The sequence below is a fragment of the Arachis hypogaea genome, chromosome 5, assembly GCF_003086295.3.
Source record: "Arachis hypogaea cultivar Tifrunner chromosome 5, arahy.Tifrunner.gnm2.J5K5, whole genome shotgun sequence".
NCBI classification, from domain to species: Eukaryota; Viridiplantae; Streptophyta; class Magnoliopsida; order Fabales; family Fabaceae; genus Arachis; species Arachis hypogaea.
The window spans coordinates 96,704,669-96,718,826 of record NC_092040.1 but is presented as its reverse complement, the minus strand read 5'-3'; the positions used below and the strand labels follow the sequence as shown (position 1 = coordinate 96,718,826).

Genomic DNA, 14,158 nt, shown 5'->3' with positions numbered 1-14,158 from the left:
GTTGTAGTAGACGTGGATGAGAATTGGAGAGAAAGAATTTTAGTGGTGATAAAGTCATGGAGAGTTAGAAATTAAGATGAGTTAGGTTAAAAAGAAATAATTTAAAAATTTGGGTTGTTTTTTAAGGTTTGGATAATTTTATCGTATGAAACCTATTTTTTATAGATACAACTTCAATTTCGTTATTTTGTGGATAAATTTATCTGCGTTTAGAACTTTTATGAATAAAAATAGTAGTCTACTCTAAAAGAAAACCGTAATACCAAGACAATTCAAATATTATTTTAAAGGATTTATCTTTTATTTTAAAATTATTCTTTCAATTTACGAATTAGATACTTTTAACTAAAAGATTAAAACACTACAACTATAAATGACCGAGATACCTAATATTATGATTACAAAAATATTATATGTATAAAAAAATAATTGACCAAATTAAAAATTATTTATAAATATTATTTAATATATTTTATATTTTAACGTATATTTTATATAATCATTTAAATTTGGTGACTTATTTTTTATATACACTTAATATAATATTTTTTAGATCTTTAGCTATAATCTCAACCTCAAATGAGAGAACAAGCAATATCAAAATACCTATAATTTTATTCCTTTCGGTATAACCATTAAGAATAAAATTAAAGGTCATCGATACGTCATAAAAACAAACACAAGAGACACATATGAACAATCACAAAAAATTATTAAAGACCAAAACAAAACACTAGATATAAGTATATAACCTCCAAGCTCTAGGCCACTCAATTATTCTACCAAGAGCTTCACCTCTACTTCAATACAACCACTCCATCAATTTCTAAGTGTTGACTACTAATGTTACTCTTTTAACCCACTCCTTTATTAAGATAAATACTCTTTTTACACCGTCAATTGGTCTAGTAGTTTCTCTCTAATTATGCCACTTCATCCGTTAGACTCAAGGTTTTAACCACCAATACACTTCTTCTTTCACTACAAACTTAAAACTATTCTCCACACCATCAATTTTTGGGTTAGATTTGTCTTTTTATTATCCATTGATTTTTTTTTATTGCAATGTCATTTGTATTGATATTTTCTTAACCTCTTCTTGTGTAATGCATGTTTTACTATAGCTTCTTCGTCACTAAATTGTAACATGAATTGAGACTTAATTAAGTTTGCAAATTTTTCTTGTTTCCTCTTTTGAATCTTCTGTATCATTATCATTATTTGTTTTTGAGCATTTTTTTCCTCTTCTCTTTGGTTCTTGGACGCTTTCTTTCTTTTTTGTTGGGTGATATTTTCTTTTTTCTTAATTATGTTTTTCTTTTTTTAGATGTGTGTCCATACCCTTTGTTAATGTTGCCTCCTATTTTTTTTTGTCTATATTTTATTTCTTTCTTTTTGTGAAACTGCTTTTTCTAATTTTATCACCCTCTTGTTATTGAATTTTTTTTTTTAACTTTTCTTCCTTCTTCTTTTAGTCCAATTTAGGTCAAATTTTTTTCAATAATCTCTTTAAAATCAAGCGGATATAACGATCTAGAACAACATTCATTTTTTTTCTCTATTTGCTTCAAGTAATTCAACTTTTTTTTATCCCACGTAAATTCAGTTATGTCTTTTATATTATTTTTTTAATATTTTCTATCATCATTGATAATTTGATATACATTGTTGAGATAGAATCTTAAGTAGAAATTAAGTTCTCTATCATTTATAAATTAAGAGGATCTCTTTTTTTCACTCGCATTACTACTTTTTTATGTACTTATAAAACGTATTTATATACACTCTTTTTTTTTTATCGTAATGTAGTTGTTTAATTAATCTTAGTGATAGTTATGATGCTTAAAAATATTTATCTAATTTATTAAAAAGGTTAAAATTAAAATTAATATTTAATTTTAAAAGTATAAAAATAAATAATTATTAAATATTTAAAATTTATCATAACAAATAAGTTAAACAAAAATTAAATACCAAATTATAGACATTATATAATTTAGTATTTACCATTAATTTTATATCAATAGCCACTAACTAAAAATGATCCAACGATAATAAAAAGTTGAGTTTAAGCTTTATTTGTATCATTTACCAAATATAACATAAAAATAGTACTAAAAACAAAATAATTTTACAAAATAAAATAAAATTCTTCACAAACCATCTAATTTATTTTTGCTTGTTATTTAAATTTTATAGGTGGATGAAGATGGAAATAGAAACATCTTATGCATATCTTATATCTGATCCAAAACAAAGATTTTTTTTTTTTATAATACAACCACTAAATCTAAATTATAACAACAATAAAATATCGAATTCTTTCAGTGGATTACAATTGACATATCCGGTATCAAGTGTTTGCCACAAGCAAATTCATGCCATATTTGATTGTTATGCAAAAATTGTTGCGCTTTTTTAATAGAAAAAAGTATTTCATTTATGAAATAGTCATCCGACACTTTTAGAAAAATAAATTAGATGTGTTCTATATTGAACTAAAACCTGAAAAAAAAAAAACCAAAATTCAATTATTATAAATAATCTTAACGGATATTAGTATGGATCAATTTGGATATTATTCCATCTTTTATTTTTGTATCGATTGGAGCTAGCTGAATCGATTCTAATTCTAAAGCACATTTAAGTATAACAATAAAAGCACAATTAAATTAAATCATGTAAAAAATTAAATCTATCTAAATTCTAAAACTAAAACCAGCACCGCTTCCCTTTAATGCTTGTCATTAAAAAGAAAAAAATTAAATTGTTCTCAAATCACGTGTTTAACGGACTCAACATGTGGATTAAATACTTGATTAGTAGAGCCCCAATTCCTAAAGCATAGTAGTTGAAACTTTCAAACTTTAATACTATGTGGTGACTCATGTTTTTCATGGCCTTGATCCCCGTAGATTTTGTTACAAACAAATTCAAGGAATCATTTTTTGTGTCTCTCGGTCACCGATTCCACTCACTATTATTATTAACCCAAAATAGGATAATTATACACGAGAATCACATTGTCACCAAAACAAAACAAAATTCAGAAATTAAAAATAAAAAAATAAAAAATATCATTTATTATATTATATTATATTTTATCTAACCATCCATTTGCTCTCTTTTTCTGGCCCCTTTCACTCTCAAAATTTTCCCACTGATCTCACCACAGAAGAAGGAGAATTGACCCTAGGGTTCGGGTTTCATCGTTATTAGTCTTCAAAATTCTCAGGTATCTGAATTTATTTTCTCTACTCAGCTATGCAATCATTTCCATGTGAACCCTAATTTCGGTTATTTTATTTTATTTTTTTGTTTTTTTTTTTTTTGCCCCAAACATGCATCTCACAGAGTAAGCTTTGAATCTCTAATCGGAGCTATACACATTTTCCCTACACCTTTAAGTAACGGATTTGAACAAGAAAGTTTCCAGATTGAAGTGAAACTTCAGAGAATCCAGAGGGAGTGGAGGACCTTGCTTTGGTAGTTGCTGATTTGGTCTGTGGCTATGGGATTTTGTAGATTTGGGTGGCAGCTACAAGTTTCTCACATCACTTGAAGGGAAGGATTTGGATCAGAGAGTTGAGGTGCGGTCTTTCAACTGATTCACATCCTTTGCTCCTTCTGAATTAGACTGTGTGCTTTCGTTTTCTTTTGTTTGTTTTGATTGTGTACTATTCAAGGTCCTGATCCTTTCGGAAAGCAAAAAGATTTGTGTCTGCTTTTTGTTGTTATTGTTATAATGGGTATAGTTATATTACTGGAATATACATTAATGGGGTATGTTGCTGAAGGGAAGACTTTCACAACTGCCTTATTGTTATGAACTGCAGTTTAAAGCCATGGGAGTTTATATTAATGGAGTATAGACATGAAATTGTTTATCATGTTTCTTATTTTTGTTATGTGAGACTTTCCTGTGCAGCTGATGTGGATTGCCTTGTTTGCTTTGAACTATACACAGATACTGAGGGTGGTTATTGATGGTGAAATGATGGAGTTTGTTGTAGCGTGGAGCATATGACATTGAAGCTACCTGGTAGTGTTTGAGTTTCAAAAGGCTTAGAGATTGGAACATGGACGACGAAAGTGGGCTTGAGCTCAGCTTGGGTTTATCTTGTGGTGGCTCGTCTGGCAAATCCAAGAACAAGAATGGTAGTTCCTCAGATATTAGGGCAGAAGATGCTGGAAAAAGTGGAAAAATGGTTGATGACTTTAAGAGTATGTTTGATGCTGGATCTCAGAAGCCAGACTCGGTTGCTGGGGCTCGAAGATCTGATTCCACAAAGCCTGAGGAAAACTTCTTTAGTGACCTTTCAAAGGCCAAAGACGACAATGCTTCTTTGAATTTGAACGGGGGAGGATTTTGGGCTGCAAATAGTAGCAAACCTATTGAAATCGAGGATGACAATCGGTTAGAGGCAGTGAACAAACGAAAGATGTCTTTTGATGATATACGTAATCAAAAGAAGCATGGAAGTGATGTTCATCATGCCAATTTACATGAGAGGGCAAGAACATCACACCTTTCTATAACCGAAGATGGTTCAACTGCCGAGAATGAAGACGTGGCTGATTCTGAAGCTGAGAACTCCACCTCGAGGCCTCTCACACACCACAGTGATGGTTCGAAAGGATTCATAAGGGTTGGTGCTTCTTCTGATGTTACAAAAGGGGCTCGTGGAATTGCTGACTCGAGTGCCACGGACTTTAATGGGCAGAAAAGGTTTAACGGGTCGTCAGAAAAAGATTTTAAGCATGCAAACATGACTTATGGTACTTCCTTCCCTGTTCAACAAGTAAATATGATGAATGTGCCTTACCCAAAAGAGTCCAACTCTGTTGCAGCACCGAGCCCTCAGAGATTGATGCATGTGATGCCTACAGCTGCTGGTGAAGCAGGAGGCCAAGCTGTGAGTAATGCGCCCTTGCACATGAACATGACGTTTGGATATCCTCCTTTTCAGCTTCCCATGTTGGATAAGGATAGCTCGTTGGGCATGGTTTCCCGTCCTCAGCAGTTACACGCTTCCTTTGCTGGCAGGGGTCCACCCAATTCAGGTAATTTTGATCTTGATATATGATATTAGTATAAATCATTTCCGAATGCAAGCTTCTTAGATCCAGATGTTAGATTTGTTCTATTTGTTAAAATTTTTGGATTGTTAATATATTCTGCAATGCATCATAGATTGGTATATTAAACCAAACATTCCTCTGTGATATTGAGGTAAGTATTCTTAAACAGCTGGTGTTGAGATCTTCAAAATTGTAAATGATTTATGCAAAGAATGTTTAATCACAATCATACCTTGTTTGGTAATTGTCCCGGGAAACAAAATACAAAAACACCAAGGCAGTAAAGATGGAGAAAATTTATCCTTGGTCAGAGACATTTTGCCCGTCTCTGTACCTATTTTCTTCTCCAAACAGGTTTGTGTTCTTTGTTGTCTTTGTATTTTTGTCCTAGAACAATTTCCAAACGCAGCCTTTTGAATGCTTGCCCTGTCTCTTCAGGATACAGTCTAATAATATAGTCTTTTAATGATTATCACCGTCTCTGTCCATAGCATGATGCTGACCACGCTTTTATTGAATAACATTATACTGTTATTGTGTGCGTATGTATAGCTGGCCTACATGTAATCCCGAGCAGTATATCCGAGGCCATGCCATTTGAAGGAAGGCCATTGGAACGATCCAAAGGTGACGGCAAACTGCGTGTTCCTGAAGAAGGCTCCTCTTCACAACCTGAAGATGTGAAGGGAAGCAGCACAAACCTCAGGGCAAAAGATGTACAGGACCAGTCTACTGGAGAAGGTTCCATCATTGATTTCTCAAACATAAAGCCAGGTCTTGCCGCAGATGTCAAATTTGGTGGATGTGGTTCATACCCAAACCTGCCTTGGGTATCCACCACAGGATCAGGTCCAAATGGAAGGACCATTTCTGGTGTTACATACCGATACAGTACTAACCAAATCAGGATAGTTTGCGCATGCCATGGGTCTCACATGACCCCCGAGGAGTTTGTTCGGCATGCAAACGAAGACCGAGCCAGTCCGGAGGGAACTGCAGTTTTGGGGACAGTGGCGAATGGCAACCCTGCAGCCTCCTCACACGGCTAGACTCTTGTACCATGTAAGTTGAATTTCACTAATATAGTTTTCAACAACTGAATCAGGGAAATGGGGCTATAATTTTTGTACAGATGAATGACATTCTCTACCTGCCATTTTTATGTACACACACTAAATTACCTATTTGGCTATTTTCCTTTAATTACTTTGTACCAAATGTAATAAGTGCCCATCGTCCATCTGTACTATTAAATAGTAATTAAGTATCCGATTTTGTGTCAGCAGTTTTTCCTAGTATTTTGCTACTTAGGATTGGTATAGTATTAGCAATGTTTTGGACTTGAAAATGTGAGGGTGAACTCTGATGGCATTGGTCTAGTTTCGAAAATTGAACCAGACTAGTTGGTTCGATCGGAAGGCTGGTGAATTGACTGGTTCGGATTGTCAATCCGGTTGGCTATGCAACTTATCAACTCAAGTTTAGTCCTCGAGTGAACCGGCCAATTGAAACTGAACTGCCAACTAAACTGTTCCTTGAACCGCTCTGGACTCCATGCAAGAAACAGGTGTTTCAAACCTGGTACATTATGTGTTTGGTAAGCGATAGAAAAATTGAAACAAACAAATAAGTTGTGTGACTTGTTTCTTTGTCTTTGTCTTTGTTTCACTGACTTTATTTTTTTTTTATAGACAGAAAATTTTGCGTTCTAACTGTCCTGATATATTTATTTTTTCCCTATAAATTAGCTGAGACAAGACATCAATTTTTTCTTTTATTTCGAGAAGAACAGAAAATAGAGGACACGCACCAAAACATGCATGTGGCTGCTATAATAAGTAATGTCTCCTCTTTTTCGCAGCTCCAATCATCAAATCAGATGCATAGTTTCAAGAAAATTTTGTTCCCCCAGTTTTTCCTCTTATACATGTTGCCTGTCTTGCACATTCTAGGAACGTGCCAACTGCCAATGTTGCTGAATATAGTTCTAACTGCCATGTCCAAATATATAAAGGATAATAAAGTAGAAACTAGAAAGAGTATCCACATTTAAATTATTGATTACTTAAAAAAGTTAGCACATTTAAAATTCAGCATATTTAAACACAATTTACATATAAATACATACAATTTAGAATATGCTAATTGTTTTTTCTTAAAAAATAACATAATTCGAGATGAGGAGAGAATAATATAATCGAAAGACTTTAACATATAAGTAATAACAATTATGTTTAGTAAAATCAGTTTAAAAAATTAAAAAGATCGTAATAAATATGAATATAAAAATAAATTTAGATATTTATTAATATATAAAATTATAATAGATTTTTTAATTTTTATAAATACAAGTTAATTTAAAAAAAATCTCCTTAAATATTTTTAAAAGTATTTCTAATTTTTAAACACTACAAATAAAAATATATAATTTTTCTTATTTATCAAACACAATAAACACAAATATCTTCTCAAAAAATTTAGCCAAACCAAGTTTTTGTGGGCAACTTCAACTTAATTTTTCAAAATAAATAAAAGAAAAGAAAAATCCAATCCATTATAATCACGTTAATGTTATTACCTATAATTGGTGTGAATATATTAACCTATCTGCTATTTGTTTCTGCTTGAACCGTCATAATAAGTTAGGAGAATTCTTGAACCTTCTAGCTACTTCTTGCTACCAATTCTTGGAACAGCACAGCAAGACAATATTGCCCTTTATAATTTATAAATAAACTAGATTTATATCTGCGTGTAATGAATAATACTTTAAAGATTAGGGAATGATATTGCTTTCTATTTGATAATGTTATCCCTACTACCCTCCCAACAATAGGAAATTTCTTCCATCCCCCTAAAAAATAAGATGGAAGATAATTTAATAAAATCTCATAAGATGGGAGTGGGAATATCATATTTAAAAATTGACAAAATCAGTCTTCTAAAAAATAATGTAAAATTTATTTTGATTAAATTATTTATAAGTTATGTTTATTTACAATTATTTATGTTGAGATGTGAAACTATATAGTAATAGTTTAGTAACATATAATATTTCAATATTATTGTGTTTTTTTTGTTATCATTAAAACATCTTACAAGGCCAAAATAGACTCTTATTAGTTGTTATTTATTTTACTACTTTCTTTTTTCCCCTTGAATATTAGATTTGTTAATTTTATTTTACTCCTATAACCTAAGATTTAACTATTGTTTTTTGTGTGTGTGTGTGTGTTTCATAACCTAATATTTAAGCACCTTAAAAAGGGGAAAGGAAGAAATAAGGATATTAAAGTCACCACGAAAAGGATGTCAATTTTGCTACTAAAGTGATGTCATAATACTATAAAATATTATGTAACAACTACTTAATATAACACTATTTAATTTCTATTTTAATATATTATAGGTAGACATATATGCATGTGTTTATAATTGACAAAATCAACTTGGAATTTATGTATTTAGCATCCATTTTCAAAGTACATTTAACTTGGTCGTTATTGGTGAAATTAAGACAAATGAGAAAAAAAATAAAAATAAAAAATTAAGGGGGAATATAACAGGTTGTTTGGAAGGAAGGATTATTGATAATCATTGAGCAGAGATAATATGTTAATTCCAAACGGAACTGAAGAAGATTCCATGGCAAATGAAGCCAGATCAGGGTTTTTTTTTTCTTTTTGAAAAATGTTTAAGTTTGCACGTATTACTTATTAGCCTATCAAAGTTGACATATGTATAAAATTGTTCGAATGTTGATAAAAATATTTATAGACCATATATCAAAGTAATATTAATATCTGACCATAAAAATCAAATTTCCATCCTTATAGAGGTTGAATTCATTTCTTATCATTTAGGTCAGCCAGTTTAGTGGTTTTTTTTTTTTTTTTTAATTTAACTTTTGGTTCAATAATTGAATCACAACACGTTGGAAATTGTTTGACATTTTAGGTGCATTAATAGTAATATGTCCACATTATGAGATATCACCCATGGCGGCTGTGGTTAAATAGACAAAAAATTATTTATTTATTTTAAGATTAATGATTAGAAGTTTTAATTAATCCTCCTAATTATCCTTCTAATATTTAAAAGAGTAAAAATTATATGTTACTTTTTAAAAACATAAAAAATAATAAAAATTTAAAACGTTTTTTATGTAGAAGTTAAGAAGATAATTAGAAAAATGAATTAGAACTCCTGATTATTTTCGTTACTTTAATTAAGTGTCAATAGTTTAATCTTCACTTTGAGTATAAAAGTTCTAAAATTTTAAGTCAGCTGTCTTTCTTAATTCTTATCAAAGTGCTTACAAATTTATCAAAATGTTTACAAATTAATGAAAAATTAATCCTTATATTTAACCATAATTATACCTTTTTGTCTTTGATGGTTTGTGTTGGTAAGCTGCCAACTTAAACTTAACCCAATTCTATGACTTTCAACTTTCAAGGATGTGATATAAAAACTAACTTTGACTTTTTTTTTTATTTATTTGAGTAAAATTTTTCTAATGTCATATGAAATCACTGATACATACTCAGCTATTAGAAGAATTTAATTAGTCCTTAATTAGTTACTGAAAATATATGGAAACTACCTATGTTAGACTTATGAATACAATAAAAACTAAATGAGGCTTCATTTCAAAGTCCAAACTCATGGTTAAAGGACTATTAAATCTTTGCATATCTTATTAACAAAAAAAGGAGCAAGCTAAGGATTAATTAAATTAAATTAAACTAAGACAAATTGGGCAATGTCATATGTGATAATAAATTCTTAATTGAAGGACACGCCTGCCAAGTCAAAACAAGAGATTTATATAAAATTGTATGCCAACCCCACCTTGTGATCACTATTCATATCTTGTTATTTTTAAATTGAAGAATCAAATTGAGACGCAAAACGTAGCCTAAGAAGAAACCAAGAAAACTGACACAAGAAAAGGGTTGCTACTAGGGACACAACCATATAAATATATAATAAGGTTTTTGATAACCCCTTGCCAGTAATGTAATAATAGAGTTTTAAATCACTACCTCAAAATTCGTATATAATTATTTCAAGTCAAAAATATAAAAAATATTTCATAAAATCTTTTAATTAAATTTTATCAAATGTTTTATGAGTTTAGTTTTGATATTGTAATAATGTAAAAAATTTTATACCATCATCTAATTAAATTTATGTATTTAAATAACTTTTAAATAGTGAATTTAAAAATTAGTTTTTTTTTTATATTACAACACATTAAACTTTTATACACTCACATCGCATAAAAATTAAATTCATATTTTATTCAATAAAATTTATAAAAAAATAAAAACAGAGAAAATTTCTCCCACAAAACATTTACAAATTATAATTTAAGGTACACATTAAAGATGTTGGAAGAGAAAAAATTTCAAGCTTATTTAATACATTGGAAACTTGAGTAATATAATACTCTCTCATTATTAAATCCTTAACCCTAATATAATAATGTCCATGTACACCACTACCAACATCACAAACAAATCCCATTTATAAATCTGTAAACTTTTTTCGCCCATCATTCCAATCATCATCACTTGTATGTGTTGAAAGAATGCTTGAAGCATAGATAGAACCATGAAGAATATTAATAATAATGATAATAATAAACATGGTTCTATTATTACCCTCTTATTATTAGTTCTAATTTCAATGTTAATCCAGCATGTTAGAGCAATAAATCCTTCTTCTTCATCATCAGGAGATGCTGTGTCCAATTTCCAACCAAGCCTTGTTGTTGTGATAGGAATCCTTGGCCTAATGTTTTCACTAACATTTGTTCTTCTTGTTTTTGCCAAATTTTGCCAAAGAGGAGCACTTGTCCCTCTTCTCCAAACAGAGAATCAAGAAAACCAGTTGTTATCAAGGTCTAGAAGATTCTCAGGAATTGATAAGAATGTTATTGAGTCATTACCCTTCTTCAGATTCTCATCCCTAAAAGGATCAAAGGAAGGTTTGGAGTGTTCTGTTTGCTTATCGAAATTCGAAGATGTCGAAATCCTTAGGCTCTTGCCAAAATGTAAGCATGCTTTTCACATTGATTGCATTGATCACTGGCTTGAGAAACACGCAAGCTGCCCTCTTTGCAGGCACAAGGTGAATCCGGCCGACGAGTCGATTTTCGCCTATTCAAACAGCTTAAGGAGGCTTGTTATCAATAATTCGGCCGCGGACGAAGACTCCAACATGGAGCTCTTCGTCCAAAGAGAGGAGGAAGAAGAAGGAGGAGAAGCAGAGCGACGCGGCTCAACAAGATTTAGTATTGGAAGTATTAGTCTCCGGAGATTATTTTCGAAGGATGTTAAGGAAGAAGAGTTGCCTATACAGAACAGAACCGATTGCAAAAACAAGGAGTACCATAAACACAAACACCGGATTACTGTCTCCGATGTTGTGTTTAAGAATCGGTGGAGCAATGTTAGCTCTTCAGACATAATGTTCTTGAACTCCGAGATGCTTAACGAGGTTTCGAGTTGCCGGTTCGACAACCAGAATGCAAATGATCAAGGAATCTTGAACCTTAAGGAAGAGATGGAGAGGAAAATTTCATTTGAGAGCAAAATTGGTGCAATAAACAAGATTAGTAACTCAAATTCAGATAAGGCTCCTTCTTCTTCTTCTTCTTCTACTTCTATAAAGCATTTGATGAATGAACATAGTGAGAAAAGGTCAATGTCAGAAATCATAGGAGTTTCAAGATTTGGTGAAATAGGAATGATGATGAAACAACAAAACAGTGCATTTAATAAGGATTCTTCTTCTTTGATTGATGAGAACAATAACATGAAAGAAGAAAGGATGAGGCAGCTTTGGTTTCCAATTGCAAGAAGAACAGTTCAATGGTTTGTGAATAGAGAAACAAGGTCTCATCATAAGAATAATCAAAAGACATTAGATGTATAGTTTTTTTAGTACAGATTCAGATATAGTTTGGTTTCATATTTCAATCTTTTGATTTCATCAATAGTTTCATGTAGATTTTGTTGGAAAGTATATAGTTAGGTTAATTAGCATAGCAGGTAAACCTTAATCTCTTGTTTGTTTTTTTTTTTTATTTTAATGGTAATTTTTTAATTCTTGTTTGTGAGGATTTGCTTAACAAGTTTGTTACTCTTTTCTTCCTATAATAGAAATTGAATTAGGTCACTCATGGTTTGAATAATATAAAAAAATATTGTGGATTAAAATCGGATTTGTTCTCTTAATTAAGCAATATATATGTGAAAATGTTTTATTCATATTCAATTATATATTATTGCATTAATAAGATGATGATAACATGAGACTAATACTAGATAACTAACTTTTTCTTAACTTATACTAGCTAATTTTAAAAAATTATTTTATTTATCTTAAATTCTAAATTCTAAATCATAAATATTTAATCTTAAATTTTAAATTATAAATTTAAATTCTGAAATTGACTAATATTCACTAATTAAAAGTTGATTCTCTATATTTTTTCAAAAGTATAATCTATATTAATTAAACTCTTTTGTTTAAGCAACAATGAAATTTATGTTGATTTAAAAGAAGACAGCTTCATGCTGCTTTGGTGAACAATATTATATATATGGGTGTGGGAACTATTTAATTAGAATAACAAACAAAGATAGTTTATTATACATTGTCCATAGTCTTTTTGCTTAGCGTAATATCGTTACAACTAAATATAGGCAACAAGTAAATGAATGCCACCTGGTTTTAATTTGATGAGCATGTTCTTTTTTATTTCTTTATTTTTCTCCTATTAATTTGCTTTTTTCACGAAGCAACCAGCAACCGGTATTATATTGGATCAATCCCAAAAGATCAAGAAATAAATCTCATTCTTTGATTAAATTAGAATAATACTATCAGTAAATATTATTATTTTTTTTCATATTTAATCAATAATAATTTACATCTAAATTTATAAATATTTTATACATAATAAATATATATTTTATATCTATATTTATTAGAATTTTATACATATAAATTAGTACTATTTATATATATATTTTTTAGTGTTTATATATAAATTAATAAAATTTATTTATTAAAAATAATTTAATATTTATACTGACTAAATAATAATTAAAACTACTAAAAATTATTAACTCTGGAGAGTTTCTCTTCCTATAATCCTATTAGTAACTTACTGACACTTTTTTATTTAAAAAAATAAATTAATCTTTCAAAAGATTTAAATTGGACATTCAATATTTTTATACACTACAAAACGATTACTGAAATAATTATTTTAGTAGAGTATTATGTATTTACAATTAATTATAAAAAAATATTTAATATTATTATCGGTAAACACTAATGTTAGTAATTATGAAAGAATGTGTTCAAATATATTCCAAATACAATAAAATTAGGTGTATAAATATTTTTTTAAATTAAGTTTTTAATTAAATTATCATGTTCTTTTTGTCTTTCGTACATATGCTGGGGCTCCTTTTTCTTTGACGCCACCACTGTTTTCTTATCATTATTTATTTACTTTTTAAATAAATAAATTTTTTTGTTATTATCATCGTTATCATTATTTTTGTTGTTTTTATCTTTTTTTTATATATATTCAAAAAATTAGAATATAAAAATGTTAATGTATAATGCAAAATTTTTTAACATGCATTACAAATTTTTTTTAAAGAATTATATGCTCAAAACATTGATACTCAATAAATAAAATACACAAAATACAAAAATTTTAATACATAATACAAAAATTTTGGTGTATAATACAAAAATTTTGATACCCAACATAAATTTTTGAAAAATCATATATTTAAAACATTGGCATCCAACCAACAAAATACACACATCACATAAATTTTGGTACATAAAAATCTTGGTGCGTAACACAAATTTTTGTGTGCAATACACAAAATTTTGAAAAACTACATATTCAAAACATTTATATACATTTTTGTGTATATATCAATAAATTTTTGTGCTCTCCAATAATGCGCACATTTTGTTTTTGAATAAGATGTCTAAAATGAGCACAATAATTATGTGTGCATTGAACTTACCACAT

At 29.5% G+C, this 14,158-nt stretch overlaps 2 protein-coding genes across 3 annotated transcripts; both read left to right on the top strand.

Moving 5' to 3' along the window:
* Positions 1-2,897: 2,897 nt before the first annotated feature.
* On the top strand, positions 2,898-6,364 carry LOC112802106 (ninja-family protein mc410). Of its 2 annotated transcripts, XM_025845154.3 has the most exons (5): positions 2,899-3,235; positions 3,355-3,590; positions 3,968-4,779; positions 4,852-5,064; positions 5,635-6,364. In XM_025845154.3, exons 3-5 carry the CDS (start codon positions 4,080-4,082, stop codon positions 6,129-6,131), a joined length of 1,410 nt encoding a protein of 469 aa, XP_025700939.1. In that variant the 5' UTR covers positions 2,899-3,235; positions 3,355-3,590; positions 3,968-4,079; the 3' UTR covers positions 6,132-6,364. The 2 variants fall into 2 exon arrangements, with proteins under 2 accessions (XP_025700938.1, XP_025700939.1); XM_025845153.3 differs by having other exon boundaries at positions 2,898-3,235; positions 3,968-5,064.
* Positions 6,365-10,555: 4,191 nt separating this feature from the next.
* LOC112802107 (E3 ubiquitin-protein ligase ATL42) lies at positions 10,556-12,220 on the top strand. Its single transcript, XM_025845155.3, has one exon. The coding sequence runs from the start codon at positions 10,702-10,704 to the stop codon at positions 12,025-12,027; it is 1,326 nt and encodes a 441-aa protein (XP_025700940.1). The 5' UTR covers positions 10,556-10,701; the 3' UTR covers positions 12,028-12,220.
* The last annotated feature ends 1,938 nt before the right edge of the window (positions 12,221-14,158 follow it).